At 38.8% G+C, this 23,094-nt stretch overlaps 1 protein-coding gene across 2 annotated transcripts; it reads left to right on the forward strand.

Moving 5' to 3' along the window:
- Nucleotides 1–329: 329 nt before the first annotated feature.
- FBXO8 (F-box protein 8) lies at nt 330–20,439 on the forward strand. Of its 2 annotated transcripts, none has more exons than XM_089525461.1 (6): nt 330–411; nt 7,840–8,176; nt 14,625–14,751; nt 17,666–17,784; nt 18,616–18,812; nt 19,795–20,439. In XM_089525461.1, exons 2-6 carry the CDS (start codon nt 7,848–7,850, stop codon nt 19,980–19,982), a joined length of 960 nt encoding a protein of 319 aa, XP_089381587.1. In that variant the 5' UTR covers nt 330–411; nt 7,840–7,847; the 3' UTR covers nt 19,983–20,439. The 2 variants fall into 2 exon arrangements, with proteins under 2 accessions (XP_089381587.1, XP_089381586.1); XM_089525460.1 differs by lacking the exon at nt 330–411 and adding an exon at nt 6,276–6,296.
- Nucleotides 20,440–23,094: the final 2,655 nt, after the last annotated feature.

Consider the following 23,094-nt stretch of genomic DNA (forward strand, 5'->3'; position numbering starts at 1 on the left):
GATTCGCCACCTTTTACCCTTCGCTTTCCCCTCAAAAAAAGTTAAGAAGGAGGTTCCGTCACTTGGAAAGCAAGCGGCTCTTTCCCCTGACCGCCATTTCCAAAAACAAAATAAACCCGACAGTCTTTCGAGGCTGAGTGGAATCTGCGGCTGCGAAACCGCCACTACATTCCTTGAGGTGGAAACGTCACTTCCGGTAACAACATCCACCTCCACCACGGCGGCGGCGGCGGCGGCAGTGGAGGCTCCAAGGTGCAGCGAGGAGCCTCCGGAGCCGGTCCTACTTTTGCGGAGGGACCCAGCCTCCCTCCTTCCCTCCGCCTGCCAGGGCTCCTCTCCCGCCTGGTGAAGCTTGGGCTCCGACTGGCACGGCTCTCGTCGCGGCGGCGGTTGGGACGGGGTTTAGTCCAGGTAAGCGAGGGAGTTCGAATCACTGGGTGCCCCTTGGGCGAGTCACACTCTCTCAGCCTCAGGGAAGGCAAGGGCAAACCCCTCTGAAGAAACCGGCCAAGGAAACCCCATGATAGGCTGACATTAGGGTCGTCCTAAGTGTTGAAGGCACGCAGCAGCAGCAGCAACGAAAAGCCTCTGGGAGACTTTGGTCAAGGCGCACGTTCTCAGCAGACAAAGCCCTTCTCAACCAAGGAAAGGCTCTGTACGACAGAGATGGCTGGAAGGCACAGTTTTGGCACACCTGGGTCGCATGGGAGGCCTCGCCCGCTACCCTCAGCCTCCTGGGACTTATCCGGTGCAGCTGAGGACAACGTTAAGTGGCTTTCCATGACTCAGGGGCCTCCAGCTGGGTCAGGCCCCCTGGGCTTTGAGTCCTTGCAGCACTGGAGTCCTAATCCTGCAGTGGAGCCACTCTGGAACTGGCATCAAAAGGCGTGGCCACTCTGGGGTTTCCCAAATGCTGGGCACCAGAGCTATTTGGGATTATTGGTTTGGATTTCAAAATGCGTATATCTGCATAGACATAGGTAACGAAATAGAGAGCCAGCGTGGCAAAGTGCTTTGAGCGCTGGATTGCCACTCTGGAGACTGGGTTCAATGCCCCACTCAAGCCTTAAAATCTGTTGGGTGACCTTGGCCAAGTTGCTGTCTCTCAGCCTCAAAGGATGGCCATGGAAAGGGCAAACGCCCTCTCAAGAAACTGCCAAGAAAACCCTATTATAGGTTTGCCTTCGACTAAGATGGCGAAGGGTCTGGAAACCATGCCCTATGAGGAACGACTTAGGGAGCAGGGGGTGTTTAGCCTGGAGAAGAGAAGGCTAAGGGGTGATATGATAGCCCTCTTTAAGGGATGGCCTATTGAGGAGGGAGCAAGCTTGTTTTCTGCTGCTCCTGAGAACAGGACACAGAATAACCCAGAACAGGATGCAAGCTCCAGGAAAAGAGATTCCACCTGAACATTAGGAGGAACTTCCTGACAGCAGGGGCTGTTTGACAGGGGAACACACTCCCCTGGAGTGTAGTGGAGTCTCCCTCCGTGGAGGTCTTTAAGCAGAGACTGGATGGCCATCTGTCAGGTATGCTTTGATTGAGAGTTCCTGCATGGCAGAATGGGGTTGGACTGGATGGCTCTTGTGGTCTCTTCCAACTCTATGCTTCTGTGATTCACTATAAGTCAGAAAGGACTTAGAGGCACACAACAACAACATAATGAAATAGCTTAGAGATGGGACCCAAGTCAAAACACAAAAACTATGTTTTATATATACCTTATATACAGAGCCTGAAGGTAATTGGATACAATATTACATAATGATTTTGTGCATGACACAATGTTTGTATACTCTGAACCATCAGAAAGCAAAGGTGTCACTGTCTCAGCAACTCATGAAAAAAGCTTTGGTCTTTGGAATATTTCTGATAAGGGAGCCTCAGCTTGTAAAATAAACTTATGATGATGGCACCTCCCTCCCCATTTGATCATTATGCAGGTAACACAAGGGAATGTGGGTCTGGTAATTTATAGCACAATGAACAGGTACAAGGAACAAAGCCAGGTAAATAGTCTGTAAATAAAAACAAAACTCTTGAGAGTTTTGTCATACCTTTCATGAGGACCTGTAAAGTGGTACATACATACCTTTAATTTCATTAAAATGGGTGTTTCTCATTGCTGATTTTTGTTCTTTTAAATGCAACATATAACTATAGCGAACTGCTTTAGGTAAAATAACGAATCAGACTATTGAGAACTTGAAGCAATTTCAGAAGGAAACCTTTCTATTCATAATAGTTTCTTTCACTCTGGTAATAAGCTGTACTTGGTGATGTCTAATGCAGTCTAACTGTGATCTTGAATAGTCCCCAAGCATCTTTCAGACACTTGACCCATTTGATTCTTTCTTACAGTTTCCTTTTTTACCAGTTGTTTCATTGTATCGACGTTTCCTTTTTTGAAATCAAATAGGACTTTGTTGCAGTTCTTTGGAGCTTTCCAGCTCCCACATAAATTAAATTTAATAGTCTCGTGGTCACTGTTTCTAAATGATGGAACCATGTTTATGTCATGTAATAGCTCTCAGTTAGTACCACGTAGCCATCTCCCCTTTGGTCAGTTCAATGACCAGCTGTTCGTTGGCACAGTCATTTAACATATCTAGAAATGTTTACCTCTTTGCTTTGACAAGACCATGCTTAACCAGTCAATCTAAGAGTAGTTCAAGTCACTCATGATTACAACACTTATCTCCTTTGAATGTCTCCCTGATTTCAGTCTCTCATGATCTACCTGTGCATTTTGCTTGGAGGGAGGGGGAAATAATAGCATGTCCCTAATACCTTTTGTTTCTGATGTTTGATATTGTCACTCGCAGTGATTCTGCAGAGGAGTCGGCCCCTGTTAAAGTTGGTTTCTATCTTTCTCAGCACAATGCTTCCCCTAATATAGAGAGAATAACATCTCCATTTCCCCCTTACCTGTCATTCCTCTACAGCTTTCTGGTAGGACTGACCTCTCTGACAGATAGTTTAGTTTCTGCACAGGTTGTGGAGGAAGCAGTTCTTGTGACATGGCAAGGGAACAGAGTACAAGCCCTATGCAAAATATGGAGGCCTATGGAGAAGCAGGGGCTGAGGCTGTAGTAGCATATCACTTCAAAGGGAGGAGAATGAGGAAAGGTTGATGGACAGAGTTGTGGTGGTGGTTATGAAGTGGGATTGTACGCATGCTGCTGCTTTGTAGTTGAGCACCTAGAGTTTTCTCTACCCAGTCAGCACTTGATGCTCGAATAGCCCCCTTTATTCTTTTGTCCAAGTTACCCATACCTAGCCACATACTTTCAGTCTCTATGTATGTGAGCAAACTTTTTACTTGTTCATCATTCCTTTTGTGCTCTTTTCCTGCCCATTTCTCAGAAAGTATTTTTTCCTCATGCTGCAATTGGAAACATTCCTACCGATCACTGATAGACCAGTGGGGAAAAAGACAGCCCCTGCATCATTGTCATAACATTTATTTACATTATGCCTTTTCCCGGGATAGAGTTCAAGGCAGCTTACAAATGTCAGAAGAAAGACAGTAAACATTCATATCATACAAAATTTAAAATGTAATCAAACTATCTATTAGATTTAAACCAGTTAAAAACCTCATCATTGAAAGGAAGATAGCAAATAGATAGTAGAGCACACTATACAAGATTCTTTTCCCCTGAGAAAGCAATCTTTAAAAATCTGCCCAAAAACCCAGTCTTCATCTGCCTAAGAAGGGATAGCAGGAAAATCTAACCTCTCTAGTAAGGGAATTTCAGAGCCTGGGAGTGGCCACCAAGAAGGTGCTCTCCTATGTTCCCAATAAATGCCTCTGTAAGAGTGATGGGACAGATTAGGGCACCAAAATAAAAAAGGGATGAGAAAGGAGAAGGGGAATGCAAATTCAGACACCGGTTCAAGATGCAGAGTTCTTAAAATATCCAGATGGAATCAGGACTGTTCAGAGAGGTGAGGAGTAAAAGGTAGCTGGTCTGTTACAGAACTGCTTGAATGGCCTTGGCTCCCTTCACTCCCTCTTCTTTTGAATCTGGTAGAATGGCCACTGTTGTTGAACTGATGTTTCATCTGGAAATGTGAAGGTCAAGAACAACACAGGAACCGCTCCCATTTTCTCCACCTGCAAACAAAGAAAACCCATGTCCCCACCATTTCTGAGCCTTCATATCTCCAGTAGCATTGATATAGTATGAGCACAATATTGGACTTGTACATTTATCAGTGCTAAGTAATGACAGCCAGCTTCAAGTACCTGAAAGGCTGACAGATAGAACATGTAGAAGTGAGTTTTAATCTGAGGAGATAGGGCTCAAGCCAACAGATTCAAACTATAAGAAAGAAGATTTGAACTAAACATTAAATTTCTATGGTAAGAATGGTTTAGCAGTGGAACTGATTATCTTGGAAGGCAGTAGAACTGCCTTTGTTGGTTGGTTTTGAGGAGCAATTGAATGGTTGTCCGTCACAGATAGAACAGCAGCATAAAGACTGTATGTTGGAAATGACTGTTATATATTTTATAAGTGAGAGTAGTGTGTCATTACTTCAAATGAGCTGAATTTACTAAAATTTTAGAACACATCTCATAGTGAAATAAACAGAGGTATTTTGAATCTATATGTGTGTGAAATTTTGACTTCTGTTGGACTTCCCGCCATATGTGTTCCAGATGCTAAATATTCAGCAACATCACAGAGGGCCTTTTCCACCTCGGCCCCACAGCTCAGGAACTCGCTTCCCAGCGAGCTCCACTCAGCCACCTCCCTCGACCTATTTAAGAAGGGGTTAAAAACCTTCTTGTTCCAGCAAGCTTTTCCCTAGTGTCCCTAATTGTAACTTCTGCTCTCCCTTCACTGCTGTTGTATTTTTGTGCTAGCTTGGATGTTGTGGGCGGGTTATAGACTGCCCATTTGGGGCAGTCTGGACCTGCCCATTTCCCCGGAGCATCGGGGCTTCAGTGGCTACACCGGCAGCCGCTGAGGCCCTGATCCGCCGCTTTTCGGGCTGCGGGGAAGCAGCAAAACGCCGCTTCCCCGCAGCCTGAAAAGGGGTGTCCTTGGGGCTTCAAGCCCCAAGGACACCCCGCGGCGGCAGGGAGGGGGAGAAAGGGGCCGCTTGGCCCCTTTCTCCCTTGCTTCGCTGGGCGCAGCCGTCTGAAGGCTGCACCCAGCGAAGCAAAGCGGCGCCGCGGACCAGGAAGGAGCTCCGAAACGGAGCTCCTTCCTGGTCCGCGGAAAGGGCGCACTAGGCGCCCTGCTGCAGATTGAGGACATCATGTCCGCGCCGCCCCGTCTAGAGGCGGCGCGGCCGTGACGTCCTCACGGCGGCGGCCATATGGAAGGGCCGCCGCCGTTTAGTGCATGACGGGCACACACTAGGGTTAGGGCGGTGCGGAAGCACCGCCCTTTTGTAATCCTAGTGCGTGCTCGTCACGCACTAAAGTGCCGGTGTGTAACCGGCCGTAGATTGTAGTTTTTAACGTATTTTATTGCTGTTTGTAATGCATTCTGTGATTGTAACCCGCTTTGATCTATGGAAAGGCGGGCTATAAATAAGATATTATTATTATTATTATTATTATTATGTACAGGCAGGATTCCTTCAAACTGTGGGATAATGCATAGTTGCTTTAAGAGAAATAAGGACAATTCTTAAATTGGATTTGTTGATGTGTATATTGAAGGCAGAGAGCATTGTGGGAGTTTTAAAGGCTAAATCCCATAAAATGCATTTAATTGCTGTAAATCCTTACCTTAGGGCAGTGATTCTCAAACTTTTGTTCTCCAGATGTTTTGGACTTTATTTCCCAGAATTCCTGACTATTGGCCAAGCTGGCTGTGGCTTCTGGAAGCTGAAGTCCCAAACACCTGGAGGACCAAAGTCTGGGAATTACTGCCTTGGGCCTCAGCTCTCTCCTGATCCATGCAGCCTCCACTCCTTCAGCGAGGTTGTTTGCTGGTAGACCTCTTATTCAGGTGGTCTGGCATTTTTGGGAGTAGGATGGGCCTTGTAATGTAGCTGATAAACAGTCTGACTCCATCTCTGCTGGACTATTGTTATACTTAATTTTTTTCCTGTTGATCACCTCTTATATGCCCAGATAAAGATTATTTCAGTGATATAAAAATAAAAGATTTGACAAGTGTTCTTTTGTCTCTCCTGATGTGCACACTTTTGAAACAGTGTTTTCCTTGTCTAGGTATGTGCATGTTGTGCATTAGAACAGACCACAGAGTTGGAATTTGGGGACTGAATCCAGAAGGCCTGTTCTGCAAACACAAACCTCACAAAAATGAGTGGGTTTTATGATATGGAACTCTGAGCTTATATAGCTTCCCTTCTCGTTTATAGTAAATACAAGCTGTTATTAAAATACTTACTATAGGTGCCTAATTTACAAGGTGCCTGAACTAGACTTCAGGGAGGATGTTGTTTAATTGCCGTCTCCCACAGAAGTCAATTAATAAAACAAGACACACTTTAACACACAGAGAAATTAAAATAAAAGTTGAGTTTGGAAGTCTTTGCTGAATGCTTATGGTGCAATTACGATAATGCTGCCTGCTTATCATATAACTGACAAACACCAGAAATATGTGTTCTGTCTCACTGTTTGTGTGTGTGAAAGAGACAGAGATAGTGTGTATATGTGTATATAAGGGGATACAAGATACTCAACTATAAGGGACACTTGAACTATAAGGAGACTCTTAGCTTTCTCCAGATTATTAAAAGACGGGGGGAGGGGAGGCTTACTAACAGAAGAAACCATCAACATTATTTTTTTTAAAGTCTTTTCATTCTCCATATTGTCAGATATAAAACATTTCTCTAAAAGGAATGCATTTATTTATATACTGGAAACTCACTATTACTGATAGCCCATCTCATAATGAATTTGTAGGAGAAAAATGCTTTCGTGAAGGGTCACACAGAGGTGTTTGTGGTGTCCGCCTTCAACAATATTAAATGCTATTCCCCAGATGCTCTCCAAAATGCAAGTCTGAGTGTTTTCCAGAACACTTGTAGGATATTTTGTGGTTTGTTTGCATTGGTAAATTATGGCTTGCAGATGTGTCAAATGTTAAGGAACCAGAATCATTTTTAACTCTGTTCCCTATCCAGAGACATAGGAAATTTTATTTTAGATTTCTTAATAATCTAATTTCTGCAGTCTTTGATGTTTTGAATTCTTCCAGCCTTATTGTCCATCTTTACCAGCAGCAGTTTTGTTACTGATCAGATTGCTTGGGAAAATAATTCCCAGCCGCTGAGTTAGTTATAGACCTGACCCAACCCCGTTCTGTAAGTGAGCCAGTTAACAGATTAGCCATCATGCTAGACATTTAAGATTCACATCAAACGTTGTTTTGAGAATAGGAAGCTCTCTGACTAGTATAAGCAAATGAACTGTAAATTCACCTGCTGATATTTATTGAGTTCACTATTCAGGTAAGGATGAGTAATATTTGTTTTTTTAAAAATGAAGTTTATGCAGATGATATAAACTTTATTTTTTCCTTTTAAAAAAAGAAAATATATGTTTGTGCAACCATTCTGGTGAATAGTCTCATAGGCTTCAATATGGATTTTCTGTAACATAAGCTTTGATTATTGATATTTGCAACATTAGCTTGGTAATTTAGTCCAAACCTTTAAACATTAAACCTGCCTCACACTTTTCTTTAGTTTGGTAATACCTAGCATGAAAATCAGTTCATTCTATAGACACTTGTGCCTTTATTTTCTTGCTCTTGTATCACTGTGGTACAAATGTGTTTTTACTGAACTAATTTGAGTATGCATTTTGTTTCTTTCCTTTCTATTTACATCCTACAGGCTTGCAGATGGGTCAAGGGCTGTGGAGAGTAGCCAGGAACCAGCAGCTGCAACACCAGGGATATGCAGGGCAAAGCTATCTTTCCAGAGAGCATGGTAGAAGGATAGCTGCAAATAATGTTTCAAACGCAAATCATCGGAAACATGCCCAAGGAGGCATTGACATTTACCATCTGTTGAAAACTCGGAAATCAAAAGAACAAGAAGGGTTCATCAACCTGGAAATGTTGCCTCCTGAACTTAGCTTTACTATTTTGTCATACCTGAATGCAACAGACCTCTGCCTGGCTTCATGTGTCTGGCAGGATCTCGCTAATGATGAGCTACTGTGGCAAGGGTAAGTTAATGAGAGGTCATGAGTACAGGTTACAACAGCAATTAAATCCACAATTTCTTTTCCATAACATTTGCTTCTTTAAACAAAACATCAGAAGTGAAAAATTACTGTTTAATTGTACTTAAATAATAATTAATTAGAAAGCTTCACCATACACTTGATACAGAGGGCAAGAATGATGGAAATTGAGAAGCAACTATATTCTGATGCTGCTGAATCAAAAGAGTGTACATACAGAGACATACAGAGCCATTTCAAGAGTGTCACCTGCATGTTTGGTCAAGACCTGAAGCATAGCATTCTGATCAGTAGCTTTTTAGAACCATCTGGAGAACTGCTCTTGAGCATAGCAGTCACAAACATCATTCAGTAGATTTGTGAAGCAGAATCACCAGCTCTAGCCTCCTAAAGGCCTGTGGAACTATGCTAGTGCAAATGTTCAGCAGATTAGCATTTGGGCCTATAAAATAACAATTACAATTGGAAAATGGCCATTTAGAATAGAAAATGGCATGTATCAGAAAGAGAAAAACATTTGGATTTATCCTCATTACTCAAAGAGCTGCATGCCTATATGGGATTTGACTTAAGGTTCACAAGTGGGAGAAATGATATTTGCATGCACACCTTCCAAACATGTGGACATGCATTATTAGTAAATTTTCTTAGGGTACACTAAGGACGAGAAAAGAGTAGAAGATGCAGGGAAGGATTTCAGTCTCAAAATTGGAGTTGTTTCTATCTTCACAGGATAGATTGCATTTAATGTTATAGCACAATGGGCTTAACAACAAAGTATAAGTTTCATTAAAACTTTTTTTATTGTGTTTGTTTCCAAGGTGACAGAAATGCTTCTTTCACTAATCAAAAGAATAAATAAATTGTTTTGTTGTTTTTATTTTCTATATAAGAACAATTCAATAAATGATTACTGGCTTCAAATACAAATAGTACTGGCTGTAATGATATTACTACATTTCAGAGAAGTGCAAGGGAGTTATTTTATAAGCAGTAGTGCAGGTGTAGTTTTCTTGAATATTCTCATGCCTCTTGCCAGAATGGATTTTATTGTATTCAAAATGTGGTACAGTATAATACCTATAGTATTCAGTTTTAGTTACATAACACTGTGTAACATTTCTGTAAGTTTACACCTTAAGTAAAATAGGTTGGATCCAGATGTGCGTTCAGTCTCACAAAATGCCCATGTGGCATTGCAGGATTTAGTTGCATTATCTAACAGTCCAGCGTTTATGGAACCTGATACACTATATCAGGATCTGTGCTTTCATAGAATGACACTTCACAGTGGAAAAATAAATCAGTGTAAATGTTCTTTGTGCTTTTTACTGCTGTGGCATGGAATCTGAATCCAATCCAAAGTATTCTAACATAATTTTAAATTTCTTTTACTATAAAAATAATTTTAAATGTATGCTTTCTCTTTAAAAAAAAAGGTAATTAACACATTGCAAAGAAAACACTTTACTATATATTATGAATTGTTACACCTGTAGGACAGAATCTGGTAAATGATTTATCAACAACTTGGTCTATTCCAGCCTATTACCACAACTTTTTAAAACTTTGATAGGGTTAGTGCCATGTTCTCAGTGACTATCTTCACCAGACATAATAGAACTTTGTCACAGATGCTTTAAAAACATAATCCAGAGTGTGCTTCTAGCATTACAATCATATCTATATAGAACTAATAATCCATGTGCTTTATTAAGACTTGCTGCCAGGAAAGTATTATAGGACTGCAGTGCAAAGCACCAAACTTCAGATTCTGAACTCTTTACTGATGATACAGTCAGCCTTCCATATCCAGAGGTTTTTTTTATCTAAGAATTCAGCCATCCACAGCTTGAAAATATTAAAATTTGTATATAAAATCCAAAAGCAAACCTTGATTTTGCCATTTTATATAAGTGGCACCATTTTCTTATGCCCTTGTATTTAATGGGACTTGAACATCCATGGATTTTGGTATCCACACCTGGTCCTTGAACCAAATCCCAGTGCATACTAAGGGTGCACTGTATATACAATTGGGATGAAGAGTAGAGAGTGCTAGGTTGTGAATCTCACCCTGCATCAGACATACAACTTGCATAAAACCACATACTGGATTATATTCTTCTTTGTGGAGTGGTTTACTGCCTGGAAATAAAACTTAAAACACTCTCCTAATCCCTCATAGGCTTATTATTTTGAAATTTAAGGTTATAGTTGACTGAGATTTATATGCATTTCCCAGTTAGCCCCTGAAATATTAATAAGATTGTTAGAATGAAACTGCTTTAAAATATTGCCTAGCACTTAGGAATATATGTGTTTGAAAGCTCTTTTGCTTCCAGTGCTCTATACATTAAAATGATTCTGAATAGTAATCAGAAGAACCTTGATTGTAACTAATCCATAGCAGCCTTGTTCCCTTTAATAAATGAACACAGAGAGAAAAGAGTGTGACTGTCTTAATTGATTTTGCTGTTGCTTTTCCTATCCTAGTGAACCAGCTCTGTGGGTTGGAGGTGGGAAGCAAAGTGATATAGTGATTCCATTCCTAGATGCAGGATTGGTTCCCGGAGGTAGCAGGATGATGAGGATGCATGGTATTAGTTCTGTGAAGTTCTGTAGGTCTTCATCTTGTCTCCTATGCTTTTAAACATCTGTGGGGGGTTTTTAAACGTTTAAAAATACAGATATCAATATAGTCAAACTTCAATCTCAGTGACATAAAACAAATAATTTTTTACATATAAAACAATACACACATACATAAACATTTAACATATAACAAACAGCTGTCTTGTATGGTTTCTTTAAATCATATTAATCACTTTCTGGTTTCCTGTACTATACCTGTTCATAAGAGACAAAAAAATTCCTAAAGATTCTTCGCGTAAGGTTAAGATTCATAAAAAGAAGCAAAACTAATACAATCAATTTCAAAAGATCCAAGTTATATTCATGCAGTTTGCATTTGAGCTTTATGTATCTATAGTGATAGTATTATCAGTTGAGTAGGGACAGGTAATAAAAAGGCCAAACTAGAGTGAGAAAAAAATACTTATTTGTGACAGTAAGTCTGAATAATGTATAAGTATAACAGTTCCTTTCCTGTTACCGGTAGTTATATCTATAGTTCTGTATGCAGTGCCATTCTTCTTCTATCTCCTTAGGCATTCTTTCTTTCATTAGCACTGTCAAGATGTCCATCTGCATGGCTTCATTGAGATTATTTAACCATTCTTTTTTTTGTTGGGAAGAGATCACTCTTTCCAGTATTTGGCGTATAAGATCCTTACTGTTGTGATCATATACAGAATGATACACCTGCTCGTTTTGCTTTCCCCTGCATCTTTGCTTAGGTTTTCTGGGATCATATTTAGGAGATAGAGAAGAGAGTCAAATGGTAAATTACTCTGAGTGATTTCAATTATTGTTGTGTGAATTGTTTTCCAAGAAAGTGTTGCTCTATTACAATTCCACCACATATGAAGAAACTTACCGTTAGCTTTATGGCATTTCCAGCAATCTGAATTCATAGTTTTGTAAATATGTGTTAACTTGTGAGGAGTGAGTGATGTACCAGTGATGAAACATTTTTTAAAAGTTTTCTCGGTAGTTTTGCCATAATGTGAAGTTGTTCGATTCTTTTAATGTCTTCTCCTTACTTAGTCAGTTCTATTGGTTTTTCAATTTCTTGGGCCCATACAATCATATTATGTTTTAGTTCCTCCTGTTCTAGATCTCTCTCTTTAAGTACTTTATAGTATTTTGAAATGTGACCTTTCTCCTTATCAAATAAAATTCTATCTATGAGTGTTGTTTCTTTATTCAGTCCCGATTCTTTTTTGTCTTTTTTCAACTTTTCTGTCAGTTGTACATAACTAAACCAGTCGCTGATCTTCCCTTCTTCGTTCAGTTGTCCAGATGATTTAGGGGGGAAATCATCTTTATTGTTTATTAGATCATTGTAAGTTATCCATGGTACATTTTTATCTTTTCTGGTTCTGTCAAATAGAGCCTCTTGTGGAGAGGCCCATACTGGTAGCTTTGTGTAAATTTTTTCTTTAGTCCTTAACCATGATTTTAGTATGGCTTTTCTAATTACGTGGAGGGAGAAGTCTGCGTTATCTTTTAACTTGTCATACCAGAGAAATGTGTGAAATCCAGACATGAGTTTACTGCTCTCTAGACACAGTAATCTTTCATTCTGTAGCTTTGCCCAATCCTCTATCCATAATAGGCAGGCAGCATCAAAATATAGCTTAAAGTTAGGCAATGCCAGTCCCCCTCTTTTCATTTCATCTGTTAAGATCTTCCATTTTATTCTAGATTTTTTTCCTTCTCAGAGGAACTTAGTTAACTCACGCTGCCAGAGTTCAAAGTATTTTACATTGTCTACAATTGGCAAGTTTTGGAATAAAAAAAAATGAACTTTGATAGTATGTTCATTTTGATTGTTGCAACTTTCCATGAAAGGGAGAAATGTAATTCGGACCATTTCTCTAGGTTTTTCTTGATTTCGATCCAAGTTTTACCATAGTTATTCTCAAACAAATCCATGTTTCTGCTGGTCAGCCATATTCCGAGATATCTTGATTTTTTTTCTCTATTTTGAATCCAGATAGGGAACTGAGTTCTTTTTCTTCTGCTGCTGACATGTTCTTAGAGAGTATTGCTGTTTTACTCAGATTAATTTTGAAGCCTGAGACTTCTTCATATTCCTGTATGATCCTCATTAGGTGGTGTATGCTTCTATTTGGGTAGTCTAAATAAAAAAATTTGTTGTCCACATAAGCTTTTAATTTGAAATTATGCTCCTTGATCTGTACTCCTCTAATGAGTTTTTCTTGTCTTATCTGGATATTGAGAATTTCTAGTGTCAATATGAATAGGAGAGGAGATAGCGGGCACCCCTGGCGTGTTCCTCTTTCCATCTTGAACTTCTTCATTTAAACATCTATATCAAGCTGCTGAGGGAGATTATTACAGTACCTTGAGTGAAATGTAGTAAGCTGACTATATCCTGCTCTATTTTTCTGGCTTCTGAGACAATTGAGACTGTAGAGGTGCTAGAAGTAAGTGTTGTTTGGATATAGTTGGTCCTCTCTATCTATGGATTCTTTATCCTTGGATTTAAGCATCAATGGCAGGAAATATTAAACACACACACACAAATTCCAAAAGACAAACCGTGATTTTGCCATTTTATATCAAAGACACCATCTTACTTTCCATTGTATTTACTCGGACTTGAACATCCACAGATTTTGGCATCCAAGAGAAGTCGAAACCCCAGTGGATATCAAGAGCCCACTGGGCTGGGTTGAATTAATAAACTTAAATTAAATTGAACCTTGAGAAGGCAGAGGCAATGCCAGCAGTTGGCTAATGTGGAAAATGATGTTTCCTTTGTTTAGTCATTTTTTTCGAAAAAACAAGTATACGTATCAAGAATACTCCTACATCCAGGTTGGTGATTAGGATTACTAGATGGCAGAGTGCCTTTTGCCAGTTTTGTTTCTTCACTCATGGCAGGCATTTCAGCACAGATATAGTCTGTGATATTTCACAGTCTAGTACCTCCCAGTTGGAACGCTGCAGTACATTGTGCCTGGGCTACCACTGAAGATGACTCAGAAGCTTCAATTGATGTATAATTCGATTGTCAGAATTTTGGCTGGGGTAACAATGTTTGTGCATCAACTCTGACAAAACATCTTTGATTATCTGTTCACTTCCTGATCTAATTTCAAGGTTCTGGTACTTACCTTTAATACATAAATGGCTTCATAGCCAAATACCTGGAGGAGTTTCTCTTCCCTACCAACTTCCATATTCTTCAAAATTTTCAGCTGATGCTTTTCTCCAGATGCTTTTATCACTAATACCTTATTTAACAACTGAAAATCTATGGAGTCATAATTTTAAAATATTTTTCCTGTGGTTCTATTGCTTTTTTATATAATTGGTAGTATGTGACCTCAAAACCTCATAGGATGAAGGATGACATACAAAGATTTTCAGTAAATAATCACAAAAGACCGTTTTCTCAATTGTTTTCAGATTCCAGGTATTTAAGTTACCTTATTGAAAGCAAAATTTAAAATGTTGTGAACAGATTCTTCCCCCTCTTCTCCCCAGTACAGCCCCATCCATAAGAGGGTTAGTTAAATATAATCCTTTTGTTTTCCGGGCAAAATGAGCCCTCAAAAAACATTCTTCAGATTACTCAGGTTTAGTTAGAGAAGCTTCCCTAAAGTCCAAGGAATAAATGTTTTGAGCCATGTGCTATGCAATACATTTAAAATAATAATGTAATTTCAGAGAGTGCTTGAAATCCTGACACATCTTGCAACTTAACAAGAGACTTGAAAATTAAAGCATGGAAATATATTTTTATTCTGAACATACTTCTTCCGTTTTTTTGTAGATTGTGCAAATCCACTTGGGGTCACTGTTCCATATACAATAAGAATCCACCCCTTGGGTTTTCTTTTAGAAAACTGTATATGCAGTTGGATGAAGGCAGCCTTACCTTCAATGCCAATCCTGAAGAGGTAAGTACCATGCTACTGACATGATTTATGTTATTTATTTATTTGATTTCTATCCTGCCTTTCTCCCCAAAAGAAATCCAAAGCAGCTGACAAAATTCTAGAAACATATTACAATAAAGCAATTAAAGATATTACCTAAAACCAAACAAAAATTATAGACATTAAAACCACACTAAAACCATGGTACCCACCCTATATAACAGACACCCAAGCCACTCCACAATTATACATCAAAAGACTGCCTGAATAATGTCATTTTTGCTTGCCAATGAAAGGCAAACAGGGAGGGGGCCAGTCTTGCTTCTCATGGAAGGGCATTCCAGAGGGTAGGAGCAGCCATTGAGAAGGCTCTCTTGTGTCCTCACCAGGTGAGCCTGTTATGGTGGTGGGACCGAGAGAAAGCCTTCCTTGGAAACAGGGCTCTGGCAGGTTCGTATGGGGAGATACAATCTCTCAAACAATCTGGACCTACGCCGTGTAGGGCTTTATAGGTCATGATCAGCACTTTGAAATGTGCCTGGAATGAAGCTGTTTTAACAAGGAAGTTACATGCTCCCTGTAACTGGCCCTGGTCAGCATTCTGGCTTCGGCATTTTGCACATGCTGAAGTTTCTGAACAATTTCCAAAGGCAACCTCATGGAGTGCATTACAGTAGTTCAAACAGGATATAATCAAGCCATGCATCACTGTAGCCAGATCTGGTGTTTCAAGGAATGGGCACAGCTGGTGCACAAGTTTTAACTGTGCAAATGCACTCCTGGCCACTGCTAAATCCTGGGCATCCAGGCTCAGAGTTGAGTCCAGGAGCGCACCCAAGTTGTGAGCCTGAGATTTCATGGGGAGTGTGACTGCATCCAACACAGGCAATATCCCTATTCCCTGATCTGCCTTCCAACTGGATTAAGTTTCAATTTGTTTGCCCTCATCCAGTCCATTACTGACCACAGACACTGGTTCACTACAGAGACAGCCGCCTCGGAATCAGATGGGAAGGAGAGAGTTGCCATAGTTTGGAAGCTCTTGTTATTTTCTCAAATGCTATTCACATCCCTAGTTTTTGTAGTGATGCTGATGTGATGGGCAAACTGGAGAATAACAATTGTCTGAAGAACAAAAGTGGCAGGCTTAAGCATACTTCATGTTGAAATCCATTACTTTTTTCTAACGCATTACCTACTTGCTTTTAGAAATGGAATTTTGGAGAGAGTAGTTTATTATTCATTTTAGTTTTTAACTAGGTTTTTGAATAAATTATTCTGTTTGGTAGCAAAATACAGAAACTAAAACAGTCCATTATGGCAAAACTGCATTAAATATGACCCTTATGATTATTTTACCGTAACATGGGGAGATGTTATACCCGACAGCTTTGTAACATAGAAACAAACACTAAATCTCCCACAGATGCTTACTAAAATACTTGGTGCACACAAGTCTTTCATGCTTGTTTAAATCTTTCTAATTTTCTAATTACCTATTTGTTTTTTATGTCTTGTAAGACTGTTTTAAGGATTGTTTAACCTAAAAGATAACATTTATGTCAAAGACCAATGGCAAGTTTGCCTCATTCCAGATTGGCATTTATGTTTTCATAGATGTCACTGAGACTTGATGGACTTAAGCTACTATGTTTTATATATACTAGAATGTGTGGTAAAAATGAAACAGGGCAGCTAGTTTTGAAAGATTTGCAGTGTTTAAACCACATCTTTGAAATTTGAGTAAGTGCAGACTGAGTAGTTGTAGGCTGCTACTGCAATGACAATAAAAAGAAAGGGTAGCGTCAAGAGGATTGAAAGCTAAAAGGGGACACAAAAGCTCACAATGATGCTTGAGGAGTTTTATTTTACAATGTAATCTACATCATATATTACTTCAATATATATTACACCTACTGCACTGAAATGTTAAGAATATAAATCAAAATTACAAGAAAAGTGCAAGTCTTCATATTAGAGCTCATAGGAGAGAGAATAGACCGTGCTGGGTAGAAATAATAATAAGGCTATCTAATTCAAAGTTCACACAATGGTATACTGTCACCTAGTTAAAATGGAGTCCTCTACTTTGAAAAAGAAATAGAAACATTAACCTGTGACTGACATATGAATACCTTACAATACGAAATAAAAGTGTTTCAGGATTTCTGGACAATCCTGACCAATTGTGAAGGGCTTGTCAAATGCCATGCTTTAATACCATCAGCAATTCTGTTCTTGTCAGCATCAAACAAGCATGATTATCTGTCTCCTGTATATTATGGGGTACCATGGAATGTACCCTGGTGCTGGGACTAGGTGATCCTATAGTAAAACTATAGGCCAAGGGTTGAGATGTAACATTCAGATGTTACACTTCTTTGACTTCTTTTCAGTTGGGAATATATTTCTATCATATCCCTTAAAGCACTACTGTAAAGTTCATAGTAACTTGGGGGAGGGAGGAGAACAGTTAGATATTAAGTCCAAAGCCATCCATTTATTTGACTACAGTGCCATGCGCAACTGAACATAAAAATTTGATACTTTAAAATAAAATAAGTCTGATTAATGCATTTTGGGTAACATTTCTACATGAAACCAAGTTAGGAAATTAAATATGGTTCCACAGAAATCTTAAAATTATAGTTTTGTGGGGCAGGAAAAAAATAAGATACTGTTGAGGTTACTGTAGATGGAAACTTATTTATTTATTTATTTATTTATTTATTTATTTATTTATTTATTTTGGCTACTTGAGTGCATCTAAAAATCATGCATAACTATGCTAACGTATGTTTTGCTTGCATATCAGTTACACTGAGCATATTAATATGTAGTTTTGAAGATAGAATTTCTTCATATTTAGATTTGTTTCATACTAAATATTCCAGTTGAACATTTAAAAAGCTAACCATACTTTTCTTTGTCCCAGGGAGTGAACTATTTTATGTCCAAGGGAATACTGGATGATTCCCCAAAGGAAATAGCTAAGTTTATCTTCTGTACAAGAACACTAAATTGGAAGAAACTGAGAATCTATCTTGACGAAAGGTAACATGATTATGAAATGGAAAACACTATTCCCTTTTATTTAATGAAGTTGTATTTCTTAACACTGAAATAGTGATCATTAGTCATGCAGAGTGGGAGAAGCAGCAATAATGGCAATGCTGAGGGGTATTTACTTACACTCTTTTTTCTGGATACAGTCAATAAAATTGGCTCAGTAGAACAAGCATCTTGCAATGACAGTAGTTGGCCCTCCACATTTGCGGTTTTGACTTTTGATTTAACTTCCTGAAGTTCCATTTATTCAGGAAAATGATATAAAAATCACATGGGAATAAAAAGAATCTGTAACTCATTTTTAACTTTAGTACAGTTTGGACTTTGGACACTGTCATTTAGAATAGGGGTTGTTACTGTGCTTTAAATGTTATCTGTTGGCCCTTACTGAAAAGGTATTCTTGATCAGAACACCCTTCAACATACCCATTACCTCTGAGATTATCTCTAAAGTTAGAAGCCAAATGGACAGGGAGAATGTCTGTACAATCCCAGTCCAGTCTCTAGTGCTATGTGCATTATGTTGTAGATTAAACTGTACACTGTGGCCAGAATCCAGCATGTCATTCAGCTAATCCAAATGAGAAGGAGACAGGTCCCTTTTTAAAGGGAAGGGGGCTGCAGAAGATCTGTGGCTGCAGTCCTGTACACACTTACCTGTTATTGGCATTGAACTAAAGTCGGCCTATGTTTGAGTATACACGTATAAGATTGTGCCTGATATGCTTCTGAAATGTATGCTTTGCCTCAGTCTTTTGAAAAGCCAACAATTTGTCTTAAAATGCTTTTCTTTTTCCTTTTTTTTTTCTAAATTAGGCGAGATGTGTTAGATGACCTTGTGACACTACATAACTTTAGAAATCAGTTCTTGCCAAATGCACTAAGAGAGTTTTTCAAACATATTCATGCCCCTGAGGAGCGTGGTGAATATCTTGAGACTCTTATTACCAAGTTCTCACACAGATTTTGTGCTTGCAACCCTGATTTGATGAGAGATCTTGGCCTTAGCCCAGGTAAGATGGGAAGATGGATGGCTTGGAGTGCCTGGTTGCATTGTAAATTAACACTTGATCAAACATTTTCAAATATGCCAAATTCATTTTTAGATCATTTAAGAATGATCTATCTGCATATAAATATGTCTAACTTATTAATGAAACAAAAGAATGCTTATATCCACTAAATGGATTTAAGCTCAGTGTTTAAGACTGTAGGCAAGTGGTGAGAATTCAGTGTCAAGATGTTGTTGGACTACAAGGACCAGCAGCCACAGGCAACTCAACCAAGATTGTGTTAGGAATTCTGAGAGTTGTAGTCCAACATCTGGAGGGCTGCTTGATCCACCATTGCTGTGACCCAATAAAACTAAGGTTCTTTTACCTTCCCACTGATTTTGTGTGAGTTAAATCTTGATAGCTCTGCAGTGAATAGCAGCCGGAGCAAATTAGTAATTTCCATTAAGTGTACTGTATTTTCATATATACACTCATATTCTTTTTTTTGCTGCCATTGCCTGTCCTTAAACTCTAAAATGGCAATGCAGATATTATACCACCTCCATCAGATGTTTTTTATTTGTTTTTAGCAATAACGGAGGAGATTTGTTTTGTTTTAGTAGGGTTTTGGGAGGGGCATTTCAGTTATAGGAAACTTTCTAGGTATTTAGCTGTCTTTGAGGCACCAAAATATTTTGATACCTTACTATCTTAAGTATTTTCAGCTATGAGGTTGGTTTGTATGTACTGTTTTATTTTAGTATTGTTGTTGTAAACTGTATATAAATACAGTATTAAATCAGTATATAAAAAGCAGTATATAAATATTTTGAGTACACTACATAGACTTCAAAACATTCAGCTCATCTAGGGATTTTTAAATACTCTACAGTACATCAGTATAAACTGGCAGTATTTTGATGGTTTGTTCCGCTTTCTTCAGTCATCATCTCCTTTGCTAATGCCATTCTCCCCTCCATTTCCCCCTGTTTTTCTTTAGATGCTGTCTATGTCCTATGCTACTCTTTGATCCTGCTTTCCATTGACCTTACTAGCCCTCATGTGAAGAATAAAATGTCAAAGAGAGAATTTATCCGAAACACACGTCGTGCTGCTCAGAACATTAGTGAAGATTTTGTTGGACACCTTTATGACAATATCTACCTTATAGGCCATGTGGCTGCCTAAAAAGCACAGTCTGCTTGGACTTACAGTTTATTGCTTAAAAGAAATTAGTTACCCACAGAGTTACCTTTTTTTGTAGATATGGGGGTTATATTAGTGCTGGTCATTCTAACCTCTTTCTGCAATCAAAATGTACGCAGATAACTTTTTTAGAAACTTACCATGGGGACAGAAATTTTTTGCAGATTTTTTTAAAAAAATATTTGCTTACAGTTTGCACAACACATTGCCATTAGTCTGACACATTACTATGTCTGAATGTTAAAGTGACATCATGATTTTCAACTGACAAGATGGTGGACTTGTGCAGTAGATTCGCTTGAAAACTTTAACCACTTCTTTCATTTTTTTAAAAAAATACTGCATAATATGTACATATTTAACTAAAGAGATTTATAACTATAATTATTTTATTGTAAGATATTTTAACTAAAGTTTTCCCCTGTTTCTCTCTAATAGACTTGCGTCTCTGGAATTTGTATAAAAGTTTATTTCAAGGCACAAATAATTATGAGCTATCACTTGCAGTCAACAGTGCCCCACCAGAAATTAGCATCTAATTGCTTTTAGTTATCAATTTAAGTGCTTAGAAACATGAAATATTTTTCTTTGAACCATCCTTCAGCATAGTTGGACACCATCATTATTGCTGCCTAGAAACAAAAATGCACTGTAACATTTTTGGATACAACACTGAATTTTGGCTGGTGGATCAGAATTGGGAGAGATGTGATGTTCCCTTGCCATAACTGACTCTCATGAATTTCCGAGAAGGCTGGAAAACTTTTGCAAGGTTCTGCACTTGAATTACTGTAATCTCATTCATTTAATTGGGTCTTAGGGTAAGAATGAGAGCCAATGAGTGCCATGTCAGTCACATTTCTCAGATCTAACTCAATATTAAGTCTCCCCCTTCGGATTCCTTAAATGTTCATTGTGATTGCCTTTTTCAGTATTACTGTATATACTTGACTATAAGTCGACCTCATGTATAAGTCGAGGGCAGGTTTTGGGGCTAAAATTATGGATTTTATGGACTTGTGCAGCAGTACATTCCCATTGCTCTGGAGAAAATTTTGAAAGCATACAAGAAACTATAGGTGAAAAGGATTGTCTTCTAACTTTTTTAGTTTACAAATCTATTCAGTCATCTGGCAAGGTAAGTGCAATAGCTACCACTTACTTATAGTAAAGCTAGATGGATATCAACAGAGAAAGCCTGTTGAATTCAATTCACTTAGTCTCAGGTAAATTTGTATATGATTGTAGCAGATGTTGAGTACATGGAGAAAGATAACAGGAAAAGATGAAACCCCACTCACACCATAACTAGCCACACTTCAAGAAGGAAAAAAAGAGAGTGGACAAAACAGTATATTTCAGACTTGACTAAATACGGGAGTGGGGAAAACTCTTACAAGGCATGATATTCATAAACAGAGTAGCCCAGGGTTGGGCAACTGTGTAAGGCTAGGGAGCTGCATTAGTCCCCCTGGAGAACTTAGAGGGGACATACTGCTCCATACACACTGCACAAACCCCCCACAATCTTTGACTCCAAATGTCCCTGAATGCCTCCTAGGTCTCAGACATTTTCACTATATTTTTAGGGCTTCCAGGCCATCAGAGACCCAGGAGAGACATTTTTCTAAACTGGAAGTGGTTACAATTCACTTCTGGTTTATTTCCAGTTTTTAAAAAGGCTTTTTGTGGCAAAAATGACACACATATACTTGCACACCAGCGAATTTGGGGGCAAAAAAAATTGGGAGGAAATTACATTTTACCACCAGGGAAGGGGGCTGTATAGTACAAGGTTGCCTGGGGGATGGCACAGTTTGCTTACCCCTAGAATTTGCTTACTTTTCCTGGAACAGCACCCATCTGGTGGAGCCCACAACTTACTGAAGCCTCCATTGTGGTCTCATCCTGTGCATCCGGAAAATAATACACTCAGGATGAGTGAGTTGCAAGTTTGTATGTGTCTGAAAACCTGACAGAACATGGCAAAATCCTAATTAAGGCACCATCCTGAAAACTGACCCTTACAGGTTGGCTTATAGACTGCATTAAGAAAACAAGAGTACCTGTCAAAAACTTGAAAAATGTAAACCCTGTGACTCCAGCAGCTGCACTTTCTTTCTCCTCTTCCTCTTTACCACTTGTTTGCTTGATAAAGAAGCCTGTGAGCTTTGAAAGATAGCACAATGTATTTTGAAACCTTTGGTTGGCCTAATAAGGGTTTCACCACAATATGTACTTTGTTTTACAGTCAACACAGCTACCTCTGAATCACAGAATCATATAGGAGTTTATCATACTGGAGCTAATTTCAGCATTAAATAGAGATTAAAGCATATTTAAAACATCCTACAAATAAAGCGAAAATGGTGAGTAATTGTGTGAATGATTATCACATGCAATTACACAAATAAAGTGATAGACATGCATTGTCGCCTAAATCCTGAAAGTAAAAAGATGTGTGTTAATGTTTCTTTGTGGCCACTTTAATGGCAGGTTTTGTGTGACATGTGAAATTGTTTCACCCAATTACACAATTTTTCTGGTACGTTCACAGGATAAACTCCTGATCTCAAGACAGAGTTGGAAGGGACCAAAAGGGCCATCCAAGTTACTGCTATTCAGTAACACGGAATCAAAGCGCACACACCCTCACGGATGGCCAGCTTCTGTTTAAAAATTTCCAAAGAAGGCGATTCCATCACAATCCTAGGGAGCATGTCCACATACACAATAAATCATTTCATAGTATTTTATGTTTTTTTATATTTTATATTGGGTGTTGTTGGGTTTGTTTGTTTTTTTACTGAATTTGTTTGACTCATGAGGAACTCTTGGGATGGAGTAGATTAAGCATCTATATTGAATTTAATTCTGCAGGGAACTTGAAGCAAGTTCTAGCTGTGTCAAAAAAGTTGGCCCATCGTTAGCAAACATTAGAAATAATGTGTTCCTTCCTCTCTGTGCATCTCAAATTTGCTTCCTTAAAAATCAACCAAAAGGCTGCAGTAGCCTTCCCCCTCCCCAAAGGCATTTTCATTTGTAAAAGTATGCCTTCTCCTTGGCAGCGCTGGAGAGGAATGTTGGATTTAAT

Source organism: Sceloporus occidentalis, unplaced genomic scaffold (assembly GCF_023333645.1).
Source record: "Sceloporus occidentalis isolate IW3139 unplaced genomic scaffold, rSceOcc1.0.p SCAF_5, whole genome shotgun sequence".
NCBI lineage: Eukaryota > Metazoa > Chordata > Lepidosauria > Squamata > Phrynosomatidae > Sceloporus > Sceloporus occidentalis.

What these genes read in the sequence shown, in the direction of transcription:
- FBXO8 (XM_089525460.1), top strand. An exon ending in TCAATGCCAATCCTGAAGAG is followed by an intron (nt 14,752 to 17,665) that starts GTAAGTACCATG and finishes TCTTTGTCCCAG; the next exon opens with GGAGTGAACTATTTTATGTC. An exon ending in AGATCTTGGCCTTAGCCCAG is followed by an intron (nt 18,813 to 19,794) that starts GTAAGATGGGAA and finishes GTTTTTCTTTAG; the next exon opens with ATGCTGTCTATGTCCTATGC.